We start from the raw sequence: 23,038 nt of genomic DNA on the forward strand, positions 1-23,038 counted from the left end.
AATCTTCCATATATGCACTCTTCTCCATAGCACACTCCTCAAATTCAGTTAGACATGGCATACATATGTTAGTTTCATACGCTTCGTATTATTTACTTCAAGCAAATTTCCAACATAAACCTATATTTGTCACAGGTTTTCTTTTCATGAATATATTTGGATTTTAGAAAATGCTTGGTTATTATGAGAATATACTGCCCCTCTAGTTTTTTGAAAGCAATAACAACATTTTGCAAACCTACTATTCTTCTAAAAATTAATATTCTCATAAATTGAAACCACCACACTTTAAAATTAAAAATTAACAAGACTTTTTATTATTTGTTTTAAATAATTAGTCAAACATATAACACAATAAAAATGCATTATAATTTTATTTCGTTTTCCGTTTTGTTTTTTGGTTTCGTTTATCGTCCTCTGCTTATAAACACTTTATTTTCCAATACCAAATTCATGTTCAATTTTATCGGCAACCATTTTGGCAATTGCCAAACTGCTAGTAGCACCCGGTGAGGGTGCATTGCGACAATGAAGTACCCTTGTCGCAAGAGAACCAGCTCCGACGCCACGATCAAATACAAAATCATCTACCAAATTACCATCCATATCCAATGCTTGAGCCCGGACACCGGCTGGGCCACGTCTGACATCGTATTCTGTGATATCAGGAATGAATTTTTGTAAATCTTTAACCTGTAGTGGTATAAATGCAGATTTGCTCATCTCTTTGAGGCCAAAGCCAATGTATTTGGAGGCCATTTTAAGGAAACCTGGATAACGCAGGGCATCAAACAATTCCAAGAGGTTTAAGTCACCCCATTTGTAGCCTTCTCTCTTGAAGGCCAGCACGGCATTGGGTCCCAACCAAACGCTGCCATCCATGCGTGGTGTAAAATGTACACCCAGGAAGGGGAAACGGGGATCAGGTACTGGATAAATGTTGCCTCTTACCATGTGGCATTTTTCTTTGGCTAAAAGCAAATATTCACCACGGAAGGGGATGATGCGTGGGGAACGGGGACAGCCAGTCTTTTCGGCAATCAAATCAGACTGGAGGCCACCACAGGTTAGGACATTGCGGGATCTTATTACTTGGTGGGGACGATCGCCACGAATTGTGACAGGGTATTCGGAGGAACCTTCGTTTTTGGACTCTTCAAATTTGGTTACTTTGAAGTCCAAGTAAATATCACCGCCAGCTTGCTTGAAATCTTGTCCAAAATACTCTGTCACCAAACCCCAGTCAACAATACCAGTTTGAGGACTCCACAAGGCCTTCAGACCCTTACAATAGGGCTCAACTTCTTGGATCTTTGAACCTTCTATCAGCTGCAAATCGGGCACATTGTTTTTAATACCACGTTCATGTAAGTCCTTTAGTCGTGACACCTCTAACTCGTCGGTGGCCACAATCAATTTACCACATTTCTTGTAGGGAATGCCTTTGGCATCCAAATACTTGTAAGCCAAGTGTAAACCTTCAACACATAGCTTTGCTTTGAGTGTACCGGGCTTGTAGTAAATGCCGGCGTGGATTACACCCGAATTGTGACCACTTTGATGGAATGCCAGTTTGGGTTCTTTTTCAAGTATGGCAATTTTCATGGACGGATGACGCATTAAAATTTCACGCGCTGATGCCGTGCCGACAATGCCTCCTCCTACCACCACCAGATCATAATCTCTGCAACAAAAAAGTTATTTTTGTTAATTTTTTATTGCTTTTATTATTAATTTTTATTGTTGTTTTTTCTTTGTCTATCTCGTGTACTTACTTTGTTTTTCCTTGTGTATGCTGCCATCTCTGACCCCCTACTGCAGTTGTTGTTGCTGCTGCTGCTCCATTTATTAACGAACGTAAATTATTTAACGAACGTAGACTTTGAATTTGTGTCCTCAACATATTTTTATTTTAAATTTTATTATTAAATAACTACCAGACAGCACACCAAACACCCAACGAAGACCTTGTTTAACCTTGACGTTCACGTCGTTGTCTCCGTTGAATTTTCCTCTGGAATAGTATCAGCTGTTAAACAACAACGACGAAATGTGACTGAAAAGCCAGCCAGAAAATGCAAAATACACGCACTTTCACTACTACGACGGCTAGGGTTGCCGTTTAGTACGAAATTTATTACCACATTTTTACGTTGTGGGGTAAATGTCTTTAAAGAAAACACATTAAGAGTTTCTCCATTACAGGGTGCTGTCATTTCTAAGCCACTTGGCCGACAGCTGTTAAAATTATTTACTTGTCAAAGAGGTCAGATGAAAATGTGCACCTTCGGTTGGCCACTAGAACTCAAGCGTCGCCCATAGTGATGGTGTGGGCCGCCATAACAGCCGATGGTCGCTCTCCGCTTAATTAATCGACTGTGGCATCAGAATAAATGCCGAATATATCGCAAAAATATTCTGGAGGGTATATTAAGCCTTGGGCAAGCAACATTCGTTTAGCGTGTGACGGTTTCATTGGCCGTTTGAAGGCCATAATTCGTGCCAAAAGTGACCATTTCGAACAATTTGATATAATTTCCGAAATTTTTTGCTTTCATTCCACAAAATTTAAAAAAAAATGTAAAAATTATGGCGTTTGACTTTGTTACAGTTTTTTTATCTCACCCTGCATGGTTTTGTTTGATATGGCCAAAATGTTCCTCATTGCATTAACCGTTCTACAACCAGGATTGGGAGGTGCGCGCGATAATACCTCGATATTTTCCGATTTTATTAAAACTTTGCAATATATTTTGTTTTATCAAACTTAGACCAATTTTGAAGCATGTCGGGCAATACGAAACCACCTTTTTTTTGGTACTTCCCACACAGTCGGCCAAAAATGTTTTAAAATAATTATTTATCTAAAAAAGTCGAAGGGAGATTAAGTTGAAACTTGTTTAAAATGTTGCTTAGTGTTAAATTTCTGCATTTTCCCCAGTTTCCAGTTACCCTTAAAATGAACCTTGGCAACTCTATCCCAGGCAACTTATCATTCATCAGCTGGTCATCCAGTAAAATTATTTACTTTTTGGTATACCACCTATATTGACGCATGGCAACTGTCCTAGAAATTTAAAAAAATGTTAGTTTGAAAAAGTTAATGTTTTCACCATTGCAATAAGAAACCATATTTTGTTTTTACTTTGTTGAAAATATCTCAATTTCGTAATTGAATTTCTACGGCTGTGTATGGAAAAGTGTGACTCATTCATGTTATACATGCTGGAAAAGAAACTTGTTCACCATTGCAAAGAAAATATTTCACCATGGTGATTTACCTTCAAGTTAACTCACAGATATGCAGTTGAGTGTTCCATGTGTTTGTAAGCTTTGTAACATTGCAAAACGTAAAATGAAATATAAAAAAAACTGAAAGTGTACAATTTGTTGTTGGTATGAGCTACTATTTTTTCTTCCATTCTTTGAGGGTTGGCAACGCTATTCTTAGAATGAGAGTAAAAAAGTATTGTTATATGTTGTATGATTATCACCAATATGAATGGTGATAATAAATACGAATAGTTGTCTACATTTGTATTTTTAATAAAACATAGGTATTTATAAACATAACATTCTACTTGATGCCTTCAGTCAGTTTTACTGATAACACTTAGTCAAAGATAAAAGCTATACTCTAATCTAACGAAGGCACACTTTGTGCCTCCGTTGCCTTATCGGCATATCAATACAAATTTCAACGTATCTTAAGTAGAAGAATCGTGAATATTTGTGAACATATGTAACGGTAAAAGATTCTAAAGCTAGTTTAAAATTGAAGATGTTTATTACGTGTTACAAAGAAAGCACATTTCTAAAATATCGTTAACGCAATGTAAAGTACAATGACTTAGCAGGCAGGCGTTCTAGTCCACATCCTGTTTTTGAATCGCATTTAGCTTTTTTCCATTTCGAAAACAAATTAAACGATAATGTTCACTTTTTATTTAGCATTACAAGAATTTATCGATTAGGTTAAAATTTTCGTGTAGTTCCCATAAAAATCAAATGTGACACTTTCATAATGTATCCTATATTGGGAAATATGCAATGTTTCATGACCAATTCACATTTTTTAAACAATAGGCCGTTTTTTGAAACCGGAGGAACTTGTATTATATATTCCATATTAAATCTAGACATGGTGTTGAGGCCAGTGTTAACATAATGTACAGGGTGAAATAAAAAACTGCAACAAAGTCAAACGCCATAATTTTTGTTGTTTTTGTTTATCACCTCTTACTTGAGGTGATCGACCCTTTGTTATTTTTTAGTGCCAACCTTGCTTTCCAAAATACTCCAGACACAATAGTCCAACGAATTGGTATCTGTAGATTTTGGTGGTCATTGTGCGCTGGAAATGAAGCGAGAAATCTCATTTTTTAACCATTCTTGGGTTCAAGGTCTGCGGCCAAAATGTTTGCGTGCCCAAGGCTTTAATATACCCTCCAGAATATTTTCGCGATAATATTCGGCATTCATTCTGATGCCACGGTCGAAAGTGCACATTTTCAGCTGACCTCTTTGGCAAGTAAACACGATCATTTTGTTTGTTTACAAACTGCTGGATAACGAGTGTTTTCTCATCGGAGAAAACCAAATTCGGTAGTTCACCACTTTCGGCCAAGCGAAGCAACTCTTTAGTTCTTTTGAGTCTATTTCTTTCAGTTACTGTGTAAGTTCTTGCACTTTTTGGAATTTCCATGCCTTTACCCCGAGCTGATTTTTCAATATTTGCCGAATGGAATATTGCGATTCAGATCACGAGCCATTTTTCGGCCACTGCGACACGGGATGATAAGGCACTTCTTTACTTTCGAACCATTTCTGCTGATGTTGCTGTTTTCTTCCGTCCGTTTCCTTGACGTCGGGCTACACTGCCAGTATCACGGTAATGAGCGATGGTACGAAGCACAAAAGATTTATTCATATTTAAATGCTGGAGTGCTCTAACGATAGCCACTTGTGGTTTTTCAGCCAAATATAAAGAAATCACATTATCACGCTTGAATTCCATCACGAATAATTTTTTTCTGGAAAATTCTCATGTCTTTGTTCGCTTGTAAACAATAAAATGTGCTGTCATTGGAATAATTTTAACAGCTGTCGGACAAGTGGCTTAGAAATGACAGCAGTCTGAAGTTGGTTGCAGTTTTTTCATCTCAACCTGTAATTAAGATTTTAAATTCAAAGAAAGTAATAATTTTAGCAATATATTTTTTTAATTATTGATGATTTTGATTGCATACTTTTTGGCGTCTACCAAAAAATTAGTATGATAACTGTACAAATTGACCAAAAATGTCTTTTAGATGAAAGGCCAAATTTGATTTTGAGAAATGTTAAAAAGAATATTAAGATACTATAAACATATAATACTATATATAGTGATGTATACTTTAACGACTGGAAACTGTATGAATCAGAAGACATACATACACAAAATTTACCTCATCATCAATTTTGTGGACCTCTTTTTTGTTGGCATTTCTTTTTTCAAAGAATACAATTTATTAGCAATTCCGATTGGATGGCTACATCTGATCTATTTCTTTACCTATCGACAAAATTTGTTATTCTAATTTAGGCGTTGAATTTGTCTCTTTAATGATATTCAGACAAATGTTGTGTTCTACGGACGACATTGCCCACCAAGTGATTTAAAATTCTAATTAATGAATGAAAATTACATATAATGTTATCTCTTCTTGGCATCTGGTCATTTGTCAGGTAACAGTTTATCAATACTCTTTTGGCTTCTACATCAGTAAACATTTTGTGACAAATTTATTTGTCGGTGAATTTAAATTTACCTTTCCAATAACATCTCCAAAGTCAAGCGATGAGTGCGTTCATGAGTGAAATAAACCTCTTATGCCACAACTACTGCTTCACCAGAAATGCACTCGGTTGTTGTTGTTGTTATTCGAGACTCTTATTAAAATAATTAATGGCATAATTTCATTGCCATCTCAACTATCGCAAGACCACATCATCAACACCGCTGAGAGTGAAAAACCACCCAAAACCTCCATCGAAAGAAAAATGAAAAACGACCGCAGTACCACTTTCATCCATTTTCCACCACAGAGTACACTGGGGATCAATTTGGCTGTGACAACGATATAATGCGGTTAACGTACATTTATCCATTATCCTTTGGTGTAATCTTTCATAGCTGTTGGTATTCAGGGCATAAAAAGGGAGTAAGAAGTGTTGATATAATTCCCAAACGTTTAATTCGGTGGTTTAGGCCAGAGGATATTTTTGGGATGACATTCAATTTTTCGGAAGGACAGGAAGCCTGCATTTGAAGTTTGAAGGGAAAATGTCCGAAATAAATTTGAAAATGAAGGCAACATAAATGAATAAGTTAATTTAAGAGTCAAATTTGAGATTTTTAATACTTCTTTAAATTTTCATTGTTAAAGAGACCAACATTTTCGGACTCTTAACTCAATATTTTTATAAGTTATAATCCTGGATTCTTTAATAAAGCTATGTAGACTAGAATTGATTGATTTCAAGAAATAATGTTAAAAGGACAGCAGACGTTTATTTTCTAAGAATATTATTTTATACGAATATGCGTTTGCAGTCTGGAATTTTCCAACAGCATTGTTTTCAATGACTGCCGGAATATTTTGTAAGAAAACTTTGCCAAAGACTGTCAGAGGATTAAGTTTCAAGGACTATCCGAATGAGAAGCGAATTTTTTAAACGTCCAATTGTGGAATTAAACAAATTGAAGTTGATCCGAGCTATATAGGGTGAGATAAAGAAACTGCAACAAAGTCAATTTTTACATTTTTAGCACGATTTATGGCCTTCAAACGGCCAATGAAACCGTCACACACTGCCGAATGTTGCTCTGTGATATTTTGGTCCATTCCCGGCGAAGCACTTGCTTGAGGTGATCGACACTTTGGTATTTTTTAGTGCCAACTTTGCTTTCCAAAATACTCCAGACACAATAGTCCAACGGATTGGTATCCGGAGGTTTTGGTGGCCACTGTGCGCTGGAAATGAAACGAGGAACCTCATTTTGTAACCATTCTTGGGTGGCGCGTGCCGAGTGCGATGGTGCTGAGTTCTGTTGGAATGTCCAAGGTCTGCGGCCAAATTGTTTGCGTGCCAAGGCTTTAATACACTCGCGCTCATTTTTCTATATTTGCCGAATGGCTGACATTTTTCGCCCATTGAGACGCGGGTTTCGATCAAGTCGCTTCTTTACTTTTCTAACCATTTCTATGGAGGGTATATTAACTTTGTCATTCCGTTTGTAACTCCTCGAAATACTCATGTCAGACCCAACAAAGTGTATATATTCTTGATCAGCGTAAAATTCTAAGTCGATTTAACCATGTCCGTCTGTCTGTCCGTCTGTCTGTTTAATCACGCAATCTTTCGAACGAATTGAGATAGAAGGCTAAATTTTTGCACACGTGTTTATTTTTCCAGTAGACAGGTTAAGTTCGTAAATGGATTTTAGCGTCATTATTTAACGGAATTACGTATTTAGAGTTCGTAATGGAAACTACAGTCTGTGACATAAAATTGTCTATGCAGGTACAGGTCTTCATATAGGTCCCATATATCAGTATCTCCCTATATTCGGTAGGTACAATACCCACCGACATTTTTTGAGATGTCGTATTTAACTTTCGTAGTGGATGCTATAGCCTGTGACAGAAAATTGTTTTGAATTTGAATATGGTAATGGCTCATGACAAACAAGGCCTATGTAGGTCCACGTCGTATAGACCCCAATATAACGGCTATATTCGGTATTTTTAAAATTTTAACAGAATTTTTAAGGACTTTTTTTTTTGAAAATTTCCAAATTCGTTCCAAATGGTGGAGGGTATTTAAAATTCGGCCCGGCCGAACTTATTGCTTTTTAACTTGTTTTTTTTTCTGGAAAACTCTCACCAAAATGCTTTTGTACGTTTGTAAACAATATAAATGGGCTGTCGCTGGAATAATTTTAACAGCTGTCGGACGAGTGGTTTAGAAATGTCAGCAGTCTGAAGTTGGTTGCAGTTTTTTCATCTCACCCTGTACAAATAATATTAAATTGGGAGTTTGGCAAATTTTTTTCAAGAATTACAATCAATAATCGTGGAACTATTTTAGGAGCTATTAGTTATAATTTTTTTAAGGCAGTAACAATCGTATTTTTTGTTATTATTTTATTCATTTATTCAGAGCTGAAGTCATGTATTTTTATACCCTCAGCCATATGGCTAGAGAGGGTATATATCATTTGATACGGTCAAAACGTGCCTAGTCGAAATAACGGTTTTAGACCCTAAGTTTTTTATACCAAATCCATTTTAGGACATTAAGAGTCGATCTAGCGATATCCGTCCGACCGTCCGTCCGTCTGTCTGGCTGGCTGCTGCGCACGATAACTCTCGAAGGGAGTATTCTATTTGGTCCAAACTTGATACATCGTAATATTTTTGTCAAACTTAGATCGAGTTCGGAGATGGGCAATATCGGTCCACTCCTTCTGGTACCTCCCCCACAAACGTTCGAAATTTTCAAAAATATATTTTCTGCACAGAAAGAGAAACGATAATCCGATTTAGCTCCAAGTTTGCAATTCCTAATATTTGCGTCAGTCTTCAAATTTCACACATCCCAATAATTTTATTAAACCAAGATCTGGCGTTAAGATGGAATATATCGGTCCACTTCTTCTGGTGCCTCCCCCACAGAAGGTCGAATTTTTGAATATCCATTAAGCTCATAAAATGCGAAACTAACATCCAATTCCATTCAGACTTGGCACGTCTGAATATTTCCATCAAAAACGGTATAGATCGGACCACTCCTTCTGGTACCTCCCCTACAAAGGGTCAAAATTTCGAATATCCATGAAGGTCATAAAACGCGAAATAAGCGTCAGGTTCTCTTTATATTTCACAGATCCCATTATTTCTACTAACACAAGATCTTTTGTGAAGATGGAATATATAGGTCCAATCCTTCTGATACAAAGGGTCAACATTTTGAATATCCATAGAGCTCATAAAACGCGAAAATAACATCCGATTTCATTCCAGACTTGTTACATCTCAATATTTCCAACAACACAAGATCTGTTATAAAGATGGTAGAAATCGGACCACTTCTTTTTTGAAAAAAGAAAAAACTTTCCAAGAAACATCCCCTTCCTTTGTATATATGTATTGTATATATTCCGCTATATACATCCGATATATTTACTAGCGGTATCTACGTAACGGTCAGAATTGACCTGTTCGTCTTTTTATGATTTTGCCGGGATTAAAAATATTCGCGGTTTAATGGAAATTTTACTTTTATTTGACACAAATGTTATGACCTATTTCACCCACTAAATATTACCCGATGACCATCAAAATTGGAAGGCTTCTGCCCAGCCCTAAGTTCTAACTCCATGCCAACTTCCTCTTCGATTGGTCTATAATTGCGATCTGTAGAGCAGCTGCAAAATCAGGAAATTTTTCAGTTTTTGGTCCATTTCAACCCCTAGATATTATGCGATCATCTCCAAAAGAAATAGGGTTATATTCTGTCACAATCCCCACCTCCATTCTTAATTTCGTGAAGATCGGGCCATAATGGCGACCTGTAGAGTGATTACAAATTAACATGGACAGACGGACGGACGGACATACATAGCTAGATCGACTCAGCTCGGCGAGCTAGGAAGATCAATATATACTTTCCTATGTGGGAAACCAATATTTCGAGGTGTTACATAATTTTTGGCCCAATCAAACTTATAACACCCCCAACACATAGTGTTGTAGGGTGTAAAAATTGTTCAGAAAATATTTAAATTCGGGTGTTTTCAAAATGTTTATTTCAACGTATGCATCGACAAAATCTAGAGTTTTTGTAGCGAAATAATCCTTTAGAGATATATACTACATGATTTTGAAAAGAAGTGTTGACCTTTCATTCAGTCATCGCGGTTTTTAATTATTTATTCAAAATAAATGCAACAAGTTGTTTGATTTTTTATTGTTTTGATACTAATTCTGACATTACAAGCCAAACAGGTAGACCTCTATACTTGCAATTTTTTCAAAGTTGACCTACCTTCTGTTCATTGTACCATGGTCATACCAATATTTTTATCTATATTAGATGAAACATGAAAATGGTACACTTCTGTCGACTATATCTGGTACATCACGCACATGTTAACATTTTCTAAAAATTATCACATATCTCATGTAAAGTGAAAGAATTTACAAATATAGTCCAAACCTGGCACACCGCAATATTTTTATTATATTTATTGAGGTCCGGTACGAAATAGAGGGTCAAAAGTTTGAATAATCATGACAAAAGTCAAAATATTTTGAAATAATCGAACATTGGCTGAGGGTATACATCTGTCGGTACACCGATCAATACTTTTTACTTGTTACTTTTCAAGTTTATTCACCTTCTCCCCACATCAAGTATTACATAAAACAAGCTTCGTTTTTTACTGTGGTCCATTGAACTATTGATGCATCAACTCTTAAATTCATCTCCCCCAAATTTTTTTTATCTACCATTAATTTTCCAATTCTAAAACAGATATTTTATTAGTTTTTTTTTGTTTTGTTGGATCTCTAAAAATTTCCAAAGAACAAATTTATTAGATTATAAATGGTTTGGTACCATAATTTTTCCTACATAATTATCGACAGAAAAAAAACCTTTTTGGGCATGAAACATTTTTATTTATGGCTAGCAACAACAACACAGTAGCTGCTAGATGTATAAACTCGTCTGGCCGTGTTTAGCTGGTCGACGACTGACTTTTTAAACATTTTCGTTTAATTTTCCCAACCCAAATTCACCCCCTCAAAACCTGCCACGGGCAAATCGAAAATAACACAAACAAAATGCACACGCATGGATAATTTGAGTAACAATTCTCAACCGGTTTTGTAAACTGATGATCATCACTTGATTCCCACTGTTGCTGCCGCTGCTGATGTTGCCTTTTTTGAGGGAGTTTTGTTGTTGTTGTACTTACAACATGATCCTATCTTCCGCACATTCCCAGTAGGAGGGGAGATCCTATTCACCTCAACTACTTTGTGTGTTTTAAATTATAAATGAATGCGTTTGTGTTGTTGTTGTCGGTTGTCCGATTCCATGACAATGTGTTGTTAATGTTGTGCCTTTTTGGCTCGTCTCTCTCTCATGATTGTTGCATGTGCCTTAAAATGAACACGATCTCATTTTTTCTTTCATACCCAACTGCAGTTCGGGCAGCATTTGTCATGAGAAAGTATGTTCTGCCTGAGTCCATATTGTCGGCAGTTGCTGAATTACTGTAAGGGACAAAATTGGTTCACATTTTTTTAATGTTTGAAAACAAGACATGGCAATAATAGTAGACAGTTTAGACATACAGGATAAGATAAGAAAACTGCAACAAAGTCAAACACCATAATTTTTAATTTTTTTACATTTTATTGTATATGAAAGCAAAAAAAAAAAATGTCGGAAATAGCATCAAATTTTAGAATAGATTAGTTCGAATTGGTGACCTTTGCCACGAATTATGGCCTTCAAACGGCCAATGAAACCTTCACACGCTGCCCGAATGTTGCTCTGCCGTATTTTGGCCCATTCCCGGCGAAGCGCTTGCTTGAGGTGATCGACACTTTGGTATTTTTTAATGCCAACCTTTCTTTCCAAAATACTCCAGACGCAACGGATTGGTATCCGGTGATATTGGTGGCCATTGTACGCTGGAAATGAAGCGAGGAACCTAATTTTTGCAACCATTCTTGGGTGGCGCGTGCTGATGCGAGGGTGCTGAGTCCGGCCAAATTGTTTGCGTGCCCAAGACTTTAATACACCCTCCAGAATATTTCCGCTCGATTAATACGATCGAAGAGCGATCATCTGCTGTTATGGTGGCCCACACAATCGCCATGGCCGGCGCTTAAGTTCTGTTGGCCAACCGAAGGTGCACATTTTCACCTGACCTCTTTGGTTTGTTTACAAACTGGTGGACAGCGAATGTTTTCTTATCGGAGAAAACCAAATTCGGCAGTTCACCACTTTCTATTTTGCTCTGTTGCGGTGTAAGTTCTTGCACTTTTAGGAATTTCCATGGCTTTACTCCGAGTTCATTTTTCAATATTTGCCGAATGGAATATTGCGATATGTTCCGCTCACGATCCATTTTTCGACCAACGCGACGCGTGTTTTACGTTTCTGTACTTTTCGAACCATTTCTGTTGATATTGCTTTTTTCTTCCGTCTACTTCTTTGACGTCGGGTTACTCTACCAGTATCACGGTAACGAGCGAGGTTACGAGACACAAAAGATTTATTCACATTTAAATGCTGGAGTACTCTAACGATAGCCACTTGTGGTTTTCCAGCCAAATGTAAACAAAATCACACTATCACGCTTGAATTCCATCACGAATAACTTTTTTTCTTGAAAATTCTCACCAAAATCCTTTTGTACGCTTTTAAACATTATAATGAACTGTCACTGGAATAATTTTAACATCTGTCGGACGAGTGGCTTAGAAATGACAGCAGTCTGAAATGTGGTAATGGGTACTACAACCTATGACAAAAATTACTTATGCAGGTCCACGTCCTCGCATAGTTTCTTTTAGTTCCAGGCGTTTTGTGCACCACGCCTACAAAACTGTGCACCTCCATGTCATCTTCTCAGCACATTTGTTCATCGTTTAAAATGACTACCCGTTTCAAATGAAGGCTTATATTTTGAATGAAGCCTAGGAAGGCTTTATATGTTGCTCTTCGTCAAAGTTTTCCTGTTTATGCTGGTCTACTAATTTAACCTGCCGGTCTTAGTTGAAGTCTCACAATATTTTGTAATCTCTAATGCCTTTAGCTGAGTTTCTCAGCTGATCCATGAAATTTCATGTGATCTATTAAGACTCGCTTTAGGATCTCTATAAAATTTGTCTTTTTTCGGCTCGTCTCTCAATTTTTTTTATAATTGGCCCTCTGTCCCATTGTATAAAAACTCCCCTTTTCAGTCTGTCTATAAAATACCCAATGATCCCCATATTTGTGATGTACACATACTTTTGATTACCAGTGTCGCTGGTGTCTGTGTGTGTGTGTGCAGTCACACAGTCGACGTCGCTGCTGCGTCGAATGAATACATGAATGAATATGCTCAGCCATTCGTTGATTGACTTCTTGAGCGTTTGCTGTTATCATTGTTGCTCAGTTTGAAATGAACATTCAAAGAGATCAGAAGAAAGCCAAACCGCCATGGTCCAGTGGTGGGGATCTTGGTGGCTAATCAGATCACCGGTAAAGGTGATCAAAAACCAAAAAAAGTGAACTTGTGCTTGTGTGTGAGGCATTTATTTGATAAAAGGACCACAATTACCATGGTATTTTATTGCACAAGGTATGTACAAATAAAACATTAAAATTGGAATAATTTTAAAGTTATGGATGCTGTGTTGTTGTTGTTGCTTTTTTCAAAATAATTCTAAAAATAATCTGCGATCTTTAGTTTTCGTGTGTTATTTTTAAGATTTCCAAATATCTCAAAAGAACAAAAAAAGACAAATGAAACTCATACGTTTTCCACAATGTCAGTTTTCCTCGGTGGCGGTACAGTATTTTTTGCAGTTTTCTTCTTGCCATGTGAACATTTTTGCTTAAAATAAGAATTCAAAATGGTTCCCCATTGTTTTTGGTGGTTTTCTGTATTTTTTTCTCATAGAACAAGGAAATATTTAAAATGTGAAATTCAAGTTGCATGCGAGATAAAACTACTCTAGAATATGGTAATATAAGCCATAGCAAAATTCTATACCAGTTGGTAACAAGACCAGGGAATGTTAAAAGCTTAAGAATCAAGTTTTAATATTAAATATTCTATGCGATTATTATCTATTCGGTCAAACTCGTGTACAGCAGCAAAAAGTGCAATGTGAGATAAGAAATTTTGAAAAATTTTAATATTTTGATAGGTTTTTTTTGGATTTTTGTTTCACATATCGGATTTATGACAAAATCTTGTTGACCTACATATCAACCGGTTTAATATGAACATAATTTATGTGAATGCGTTTTATGGCGATTCATTCTTTTTGAAATTTAGTTTTTTTTTAATATCGTATTGGAGAGAGTGGAGAAAAGTAAATTCCAGAATCTAGTTTCAGAATCTATATATAAGCTATTTTTAGACGAGTCGAAGAATGGATTTGTAGACGAATTTAAGAAAGCCTATAGACAAGCTTTTAGAGATGAGCTAAAGGCGATCTTTAAAGACGAGTTGGAAAGAGTCTTAATAGACGATCTGAAAGCAGTCTTCATGAACGAGTTGAACGGTGTCCGAATAAATAAGCGAAATGTAGTCTTTAAAGTGAGGGAACGAAGTCTTTCTAGACGACGAATTCTTTATACGCGAGTTGAACGGAGTCTTTATGGACGAGTTGAACGAAGTCTTTATATACGAGTTGTCAAGTGAGTCTCTATAGACGAATATTAAGACGAGCCTCTATAAATTCTATAACGAGCTGAGAGGAAGTGTCTATACAAGAGCTGATAAGGAGGCTGTACAGAGTTTTTATAGACGAGCTGAGAGGGAGTCTCTACACAGGGAAAGGTAAAAAACCTGCAACAAAGTCAAACGCCATAATTTTTGCTTTTTTTTTTAAATTTTATTGAATAAAAGAAAAAAATGTCGCAAATAGCATCAACTTTTGGAATAAGTTTAGATTTGTTCGAATTGCTCACCTTTTGCACGAATTATAACCTTCAAACGGACAATGAAACCGTCACACGCTGCTCTGCGGTATTTTGGGCTATTTGTCAGGACACTTTGGTATTTTTTAGTGCCAACCTTGCTTTCCAAAATACGTCAGACACAATAGTCCAACGGATTGATATCCGGAGATTTTGGTGGCCATTGTGCGCTGGAAATGAAGTGAGGAACCTCATTTTGTAACCATTCTTGGGTGGCGCGAGCTGAGTGCTATGATGCTGAGTCCTGTTGGAATGTCCAAGGTCTGCGGCCAAAATGTTTGCGTGACCAAGGCTTTAATACACCCTCCAGAATATTTTCTCTATAATATTCGGCATTTATTCTGATGCCACGGTCGATTAATATGAGCGGAGAGCGACCATCTGTTGGTTTGGCGGCCCACACTATCACCATGGCCGGCGTTTGAGTTCTGGTGGCCAACCGAAGGTGCACATTTTCAGCTGATCTCTTTGGCAAGTAAACACGTCCATTTTGTTTGTTTACAAACTGGTGGACAACGAATGTTTTCTCATCGGCACTTTCGGCTAAGCGAAGCAACCCTGTAGCTCTTTTGAGTCTACTTTCTTTCTGTTGCGATGTAAGTTCTTGCACTTTTTGGAATTACAATGGCTTTACCCCGAACTCATTTTTCAATATTTGCTGAATGGAATATTGCGATATGTTCATCTCACGAGCGATTTTTCTGCTGTTTTCTTCCGTCCTCTTCCTTGACGTCGGGCACCGCTACCAGTATCACGATGGTACGTGACACAAAGGATTTATTCACATTTAAATGCAGAAGTGCTCTAACGATAGCCACTTGTGGTTTTCCAGCCAAATATAAAGAAATCACGCTATCACGCTTGAATTCCATCGCGAAAAACTTTTTTTCTGGAAAATTCTCACCAAAATGCTTTTGTACGCTTGTAAACAATATACTGTTACTGGAATAATTTTTACAGCAGCCCGAAATTGGTTGCTGTTTTTTCATCTCCCCCTGTATACGAACTTGGAAGTAGTCTCTCTAGATGAACTGAGACATGGGTGACAGACGAGAGGTCACGGAGTATTATTTAGAAAGCAACAGACGTGTAGTCTTCTCTTAAGGCGGGCTGATAGATGTCGTTTTAGAAGAGTAAAAGCGAGTTATTTAGAAGAGCTGAAGGGAGTCTTCTTAGAAGAATGAATAAATACTTTAAGAGTTTTTCCTAGACACTTTTTTGGTCCGTCGACTTAGTAAACATCGAACATCTTTGAATATTTTTCGTTTTCATTCATTCAAAATCTCCAAAGACTCAAACAAAAATAATACAGTTTTCAAATCAATCAAATTACCATATATGAACCTCGAAAATAGACAACTTTCTATTCTATTGCTGCCTACGCTTGATATGTTAGTAAATCTTAGCATGAGGTCACACAGAGATATGTCATGAAAAAGAATGAACAACAACAACGACATAAAAAATACCGGCATTTCTTTTGAAAAATTCTTCAACGTCTGCAGGAGGGAAGGGAGAAAAAAGTTTTTTTTTTTATTTAAAAATAGACACACCAAGAATTTTCCTACAACATGAAACCAGAAGTGGCATCGAAAAACGTGTCCATATGGGAGGGAGCGCACGGTGAATGGTGATGGTACCAACAGCAGCAACACATGCATGCCTACATATGTGTTTTGATATAAAACACACAGGCACACACTCACCGCAGATGATGAAATGAAATGTATTCCATGAAATGTAAATCTTAACCGGTTTTTTGTTCTTTCTCCGCCGTTTTTTTTTCATATATCACTTGATGATGGGATTTAAAAGCATCCCAGCCCAGCCTAGCCGCGTGCATCGCAACACTTCACCTTTTCTTTTTTTTCTTTAGATGTTTTATGGGCGCTTTTTGTTGTTGCTGTTGTAGGTTAAACATAAAACTACAAGTTGGAGCATGGCGAAAGTTGATGTTGTTTAAATTTCCGGTTAATCAAACTGCCAAGAGAGGTGGAGTTAATCAAAAGTTTTGGTTTTTTTTTTTTTCATTCACCTGTCCCACTTGCAGATCAATGACCCATTGAAATATTGTAACCAAGTGATGGAAACTAATCGATTTTTAAAATCATCCTAAGCCGATTAGGAAAGATTTTTTGTAAGAAAAACAATTAACAGAATTTTTTTCTTCGGGTCTTAACATTTGATTTGAGAAATGTGGTTGCCAAATGTATTCCACAAGAAACTCGCACACTGTCAAAAAAAAAAAATGATGGCAATTTATTTTGAATAACAAATTACGCATCGTTCGTATTTAGGAAAGAAAATTTCCTAAATGTTGCAATTAGGAATATTTCACTCTTACAAGCCTCCTTTTTCTTACACACATACACTCTCTCTCTCTCCCTCTCTTGGATGTATTGCCCCAAAGTGCTTTGGATGAATTGCCTAAAATTAGTGGGAATTACAAATGAGTTCTTATTATAAATAATGAATACTCTCCTCATTCTAATTCCACAACTACAAATGATGAATGCGATTAATTTGAGTCAAGTGGTCAAGTGGGTGGTGGTGGCAAAGCAGTAGACAGCTGACAAACACATCTCTGCCACCCATGATGATATCAAAAAACCAATCAACCAAGAGAAATCGTAGAAAAAATCAAATTGAATGCTTAATCAAATTTTGAAATTCAATAAAGCAAATCAAAAGTCAAATTGAAAAAAAAAACATTACAGCAAATCTACGACACGTCTGTCGATCTGGTATGTAAATATGACAGTGATATTTAAAATGGGTCTAATGTGGGACTTCTTCGAACCGTGGATAGTTGCCAAGAATTCAAATATCGAACATGAAAAGTGTAACTTGTCATGTCTGCAAATTTTTTTACTTTCATGCGTAGCCAGACAAACAAAATTGAAAATATAAAACACCTGTTTCTATCGCTAAATGACCAGTCATTTGGGTTGGGGCTTTTTTTTTATTTTTGGTCAATAATTATGATGATGATGATTATGATGTTTATGATGATTTTAATGAGGCATATACACAGAAATTACCACTCAAATGTCGCAGATGATTCAAACTATGATGAGAAAATATTTTCTTGGGCTAGATTTCTTTCTTAAATTGAAACCCATAAATATAAAATATAAAAATGACAATTTATACAAAACTGATAGACGGGAAAAGTTTGATTGTGCGTACAGATGACCCAAATGTTTCCATTTTAAAAATGTTCACTATTTTCAAAAGTAAAAATATGTTTGAAATAGGTATTATAAATGATATGGTGATTGCCTAACAAAAAAATGGGCAGCTTTTGAAAACGGACTTATATCTCGGAAAACATAAAACACGCACTTCTTCAAATCCATAAAAACTGGTCTCCAGTGTTGTACAATAACCTTTTCCTTCATTATAAATTGCATGTCCCTTACACTTGAGACTTCTAGTCTACATAGTCTCTATTCAATTTTAGTTTTCTTAAAATAATATCAAAATCTTTTCAAAAATTACTTTATTAAGAACGTATAAAAAAGTCTACGAGAGTAGCTTTCAATTTTTCGTATTTTGATTTTTTTTTAAAAAACTCGGGTCTTTAAAAATCGTTTTTGAAATGACTCAATTCACTCACCCCATTTATAAGGAAACACACATAAATATTGGACCCTGCATTTCTATTGATAAATACAGCCGATCATATATTGATATTCTATTCAGGTGGTCTGTAAGGAATGTCTTCAGCTTATATAAAACCTTGCAGAAAGGGCTATCTTAATCTTAATTATTAAGATTCTTCTAAGCTGATTTTTAGACCTCCATTTGGGGGTCTAAAAAGTCTGCTTTGCTACGAAGACACTGTTGGACATTCTATGACCTTATTTTACGCGGATTGAAAGAATATATTATTGACTTCTATTATTAGGTTCATTTTAGCTACGATCTTTGGGCATGATCTTTGGGAACACACTCTGTAGCATCTTTAAATTTCTGAAAGAGAATCAGATCGGCCTCTGGTAATTCCCTTTTGAGCTATTTCGATCGAACACAACTGGATTTCCTACTTAGTTTATCTACGACCAATCTAAAAACTTCCAGAACCATCTTCCTCAGCTCGGCAAAAAAATTCTCCGCCTGATTGAACTCCTTGAATCAGTAAATTTGATAATTTGCCTATATCTTGTCTTTAAATATGGCTACCATGGGCTATGAAAACTGCCTACATAAGCTGATCTATAAATATTTCGGCCCAAAGGCGTCTTTCCTTTCTCAGATCGTCTTTATAATCAATCAACTAAAGACTCCTCGTATGTAAACTAAAAGACTCCTCGTATGTAGAGAGTCGTGCTTTAAGATTGTTAAAAGTAGAGGGTGGCATCTTCAGCTCGTTAAAAGGAAAAAATCGCTTTTTCAGCTCGTCTATAGAAAAAATGACTATTTTAGCTTGTCCGTAGAGAGTCTACCTTATTTCGATCGTGTAGAGAAAGGTTTCCTTCTTCAGCTAGCCTATAGAGACTCTGTTCAGCTCATCTATAGATACTGCATTCAGCTCGTCTATAGAGACTCCCTGTCAGCTCGTCTATAGAGACACCCTGTCAGCTCGTCTATAGAGACTCCCTGTCAGCTCGTCTATAGAGACTCCCTGTCAGCTCGTCTATAGAGACTCCCTGTCAGCTCGTCTATAGAGACTCCCTGTCAGCTCGTCTATAGAGACTCCCTGTCAGCTCGCCTATAGAGACTCCCTGTTAGCTCGTCTCCCTGTCCTGTTCAATCACCATCCTTTTGATCACAGCATCCCTAAGATGAACATCTGCCTTTATTTGTCTGCACAGCCGAGGACGTATATGGCTGGTTCGTAATTAAATCGACTTTCGATTAAGCTTTAGTTGATTTTTCATTTTCATATGAGCCTAAAAGTATGCAATGATTAACAACTTTGATTTTCTACTTTTAAATAACCGATTTCATGTTAAAGTAAAAATCTAAATTGAATTCTTAGGTGATTAAAGAAGTTGGAGGATCGAAATTTAAAAGTTTTTTTGAGGCAAAATCCAACTCAGAACTCAAAAATCTAAAATTAAAAAAAAAAACTTGAAATCTATTTTCAGATGATTCAGGAAAATGTTATATCAAAATATCTACTTTTTTGGCACACAATTCGAAAATCGACTTGTTTCACTTTTCTATAGTAAACTACCTAACTAGACTATTCTAAAAAGCCTATAGATCTCGCCTGATTGAAAACTCGAAGCCTAATATTTTTGTTTTCTATTTTTTCATTACTAATTCCCCATATCTATTGCTTTCTTTGTATTTTCCAGTCAGGTGGCACAACCGTCCCATTGGAGCACAACACGGTACGTTTTGTGGATAACTTTAGTGCCGGTACACGTGGCTCCTCATCAGCAGAATATTTCCTAGATCATAATTATGCCGTTATATTTATGCATCGTCTCAAGTCGTTGGAACCATTTACCCGCCATTTTACCGGACAGCAGTTTTTCGATATGCTCGATATTACGGATAATGGCCAGAGCACTTCGATAACGGTTAATCCCGATTCGGTGGATGTGTTCGCACCAATCTTGGCGAAATATAAACAGGCTCGTGAATCGCAAATGATTCTGTATGTGAGCTTTACCAGTGTCGTCGACTATATGTGGCTTCTGAGGGCCGCCTGTGAATGTTTGGCCGCATTTGAGATCGGGCCGTGTTGTATTTGGCAGCGGCTGTATCGGATTTTTACATACCGCAGGATATGATGGTGAGTTGGTAAAGAATTTTGATAGTTATTTTTTTGGTAGAGGTAGATTTGTTGCTCGCTCTCTCTCTCTCTCTCTCTCTCTCTCTCTCTCTCTCTCTTTATCGAAAGGATGCATATGTAAAAATGTTTAAAAAAAGAATTTTGAAATTATATTAAGAAATTAGAAATGAATGAATAAAAAAAAGTAAAGGACTGTTTTCCGGCAGCAAAAGGATGCATATGTGATTTGGAAACCCCATTAAGGATATTGAGTAATAGTGAAAATATTCTTAAAGAAAACTGAATTTACATTTTTTCCCTGAAAATTTTACGTCAAACCATTTTTAACCCTTTTCCTTTCAATGACAATTTTCATCGAATCAATATTGATTTATGAATGTGATGAAAAAAAAAGTAGAAGAAAAATTGCTTTCGTATTTTTTTCTAATTTAATATTGCCATCCACGTGCCAAATCAATACGACCTGTCGTCAGACAACATTGTTCGGTCATATTTTTCTTTTTGTTTTCCGTTTACTCCCCTCTTTTTTTTGTCATTTTTTAATCGGGATCTATCTACCACAATACTAGTTGGGCACCTAGTGCGCAACCACCTCCCCCCTTTTTTTTTGTTTGCAATTTTGCACCAACAATGAGTCTGAGAATTTGATTTGTAAACATTTGATGCGTGTTGTCGTTTTTGTTTCTCCTCTCTTTTGCTGACATTTTATTTTCTATTGTCTTTGGAACAATGCAAGTAATTTTCCTTTCTATTCTTCTATTATTCATTGCTTTTCTTCATAATTGTTTATGACCATAAGTGGTATGGGACTTAATAGGATTTCTTAAATAAATATCAAGGGAATTAAAATAAATTACTAAGAAAAATATTTCAAAATATTACTAGATCAATGAGGACTGATTTTTTTAATAGGAAAATGCAGGCTTCCATGTTTTTTTTTGTTTTCTTTTAAAAAATGTCTAACCATAAAAAAGACTTAATCACTGAGACCCCCTACAGAATGTCTACAAATCCCCCTTAGAGATGGTCTATAAAGACGCCTAAAGATGATCTATAAAGACCCCCTAAATCTGGTCCTTAAAGACCCCTTAAAGGTGGTCTATACTGGATGAGATAAAAAACTGCAACAAACTCAAACCGCATAATTTTTACATTTTTTTTTCCAATTTCATTGAATGAAAGCAAGAAATGACGAAAATAGCATCAATTTTAGAATAAGTTTAGATTTATTGGAATTGGTCGCCTTTGACACGAATTATGACCTTCAAACGGCCATAGAAACCGCCACACGTTGCCCGAATGTTGCTCTGCTGTATTTTGGCCCATTCCCGGCGAAGCGCTTGCTTGAGGTGATTGACATTTTGGTATTTTTTAGTGCCAACCATGCTTTCCAAAATACTCCAGACACAATAGTCCAACGGATTGGTATTCGTAGTTTTTTTGGCCAATGTGCGCTAGAAATAAAGCGAGGAACTTCATTTTGTAACCATTATTAGGTGGCGCGTGTTGAGTACTACTCAGCTGAGTCCTGTTGGAATGTCCAAGCTCTGTGGCCAAAATGTTTGTATGCCCAAGGCTTTAACACACCCTCCAGAATAATTTCGCGATAATATTCGGCATTTATTCTGATCGATTAAAACGAGCGGAGAGCGACCATGGGCTGTTATGGCGGCCCACACCATCACCATGGCCGACGCTTGAGTTCTGGTGGCCAACCGAAGGTGCATATTTTCAGCTGACCCCTTTGGCAAGTAAACTCGATCATTTTGTTTGTTTACAAACTGCTGGACAACCAATGTTTTCTCATCGGAGAAAAGCAAATTCGGCAGTTCACCACTTTCGGCTAAGCGAAGCAACTCTTTAGCTCTTTTGAGTCTATTTTCTTTCTGTTGCGGTGTTACCCCGAGCTCATTATTAAAAATGTTTGGCCGAATGGAATGTTGCGATATGTTCAGCTCACGAGCCATTTTTCGGCCACGGCGACGCGGGTTTCGATCAAGTCGTTTCTTTACTTTTCGAAACATTTCTGCTGATGTTGCTATTTTCTTCCGTCCACTTCCTTGACGTCGGGTTACGCTACCCGTATCACGGTAACGAGCGATGATACGAGACACAAAAGATTTAATCACATTAAATGCTGGAGTGCTCTAAGGATAGCCACTTGTGGTTTTCCAAATATAAAGAAATTACACTATCACGCTTGAATTCCATCAAGAATAACTTTTTTTCTGGAAAATTCTCACCAAAATGCTTTTGTACGCTTGTAAACAATATAATGAGCTGCCACTGGAATAATTTCAACAGCTATCGGACGAGTGGTTTAGAAATGACAGCAGTCTCAAGTTTGTTGCAGTTTTTTCATAACACACTGTTAATTCCCTAAAGGCGGTCTATAAAGACCACCTTAAGGTGGTTTAAAAAGACCCCCTAAAGGTGGTCTATGCAGAACCCAGAAAGGTGGTCTATACAGACCCCCTATGGGTGGCCTATAAGGACCACCTCCTAAATGTGGTCTATAAAGACCCC

General features: G+C 36.7%; 1 protein-coding gene and 1 pseudogene across 1 annotated transcript; one reads left to right on the forward strand and one right to left on the reverse strand.

Annotated features, from left to right (window-relative positions):
• LOC131800907 (phosphopantothenate--cysteine ligase-like) overlaps positions 1-23,038 on the forward strand; it is a 62,983-nt pseudogene that overhangs the window by 18,811 nt on the left and 21,134 nt on the right.
• On the reverse strand, positions 288-2,065 carry LOC131800906 (L-2-hydroxyglutarate dehydrogenase, mitochondrial-like). Its single transcript, XM_059118776.1, has 2 exons — positions 1,776-2,065; positions 288-1,684 (listed from the first exon to the last, which is right to left on the reverse strand). The coding sequence occupies exons 1-2, from the start codon at positions 1,901-1,903 to the stop codon at positions 433-435; spliced, it is 1,380 nt and encodes a 459-aa protein (XP_058974759.1). The 5' UTR covers positions 1,904-2,065; the 3' UTR covers positions 288-432.

The sequence above is a fragment of the Musca domestica genome, unplaced genomic scaffold (genome assembly GCF_030504385.1).
Source record: "Musca domestica strain aabys unplaced genomic scaffold, Musca_domestica.polishedcontigs.V.1.1 130, whole genome shotgun sequence".
NCBI classification, from domain to species: Eukaryota; Metazoa; Arthropoda; class Insecta; order Diptera; family Muscidae; genus Musca; species Musca domestica.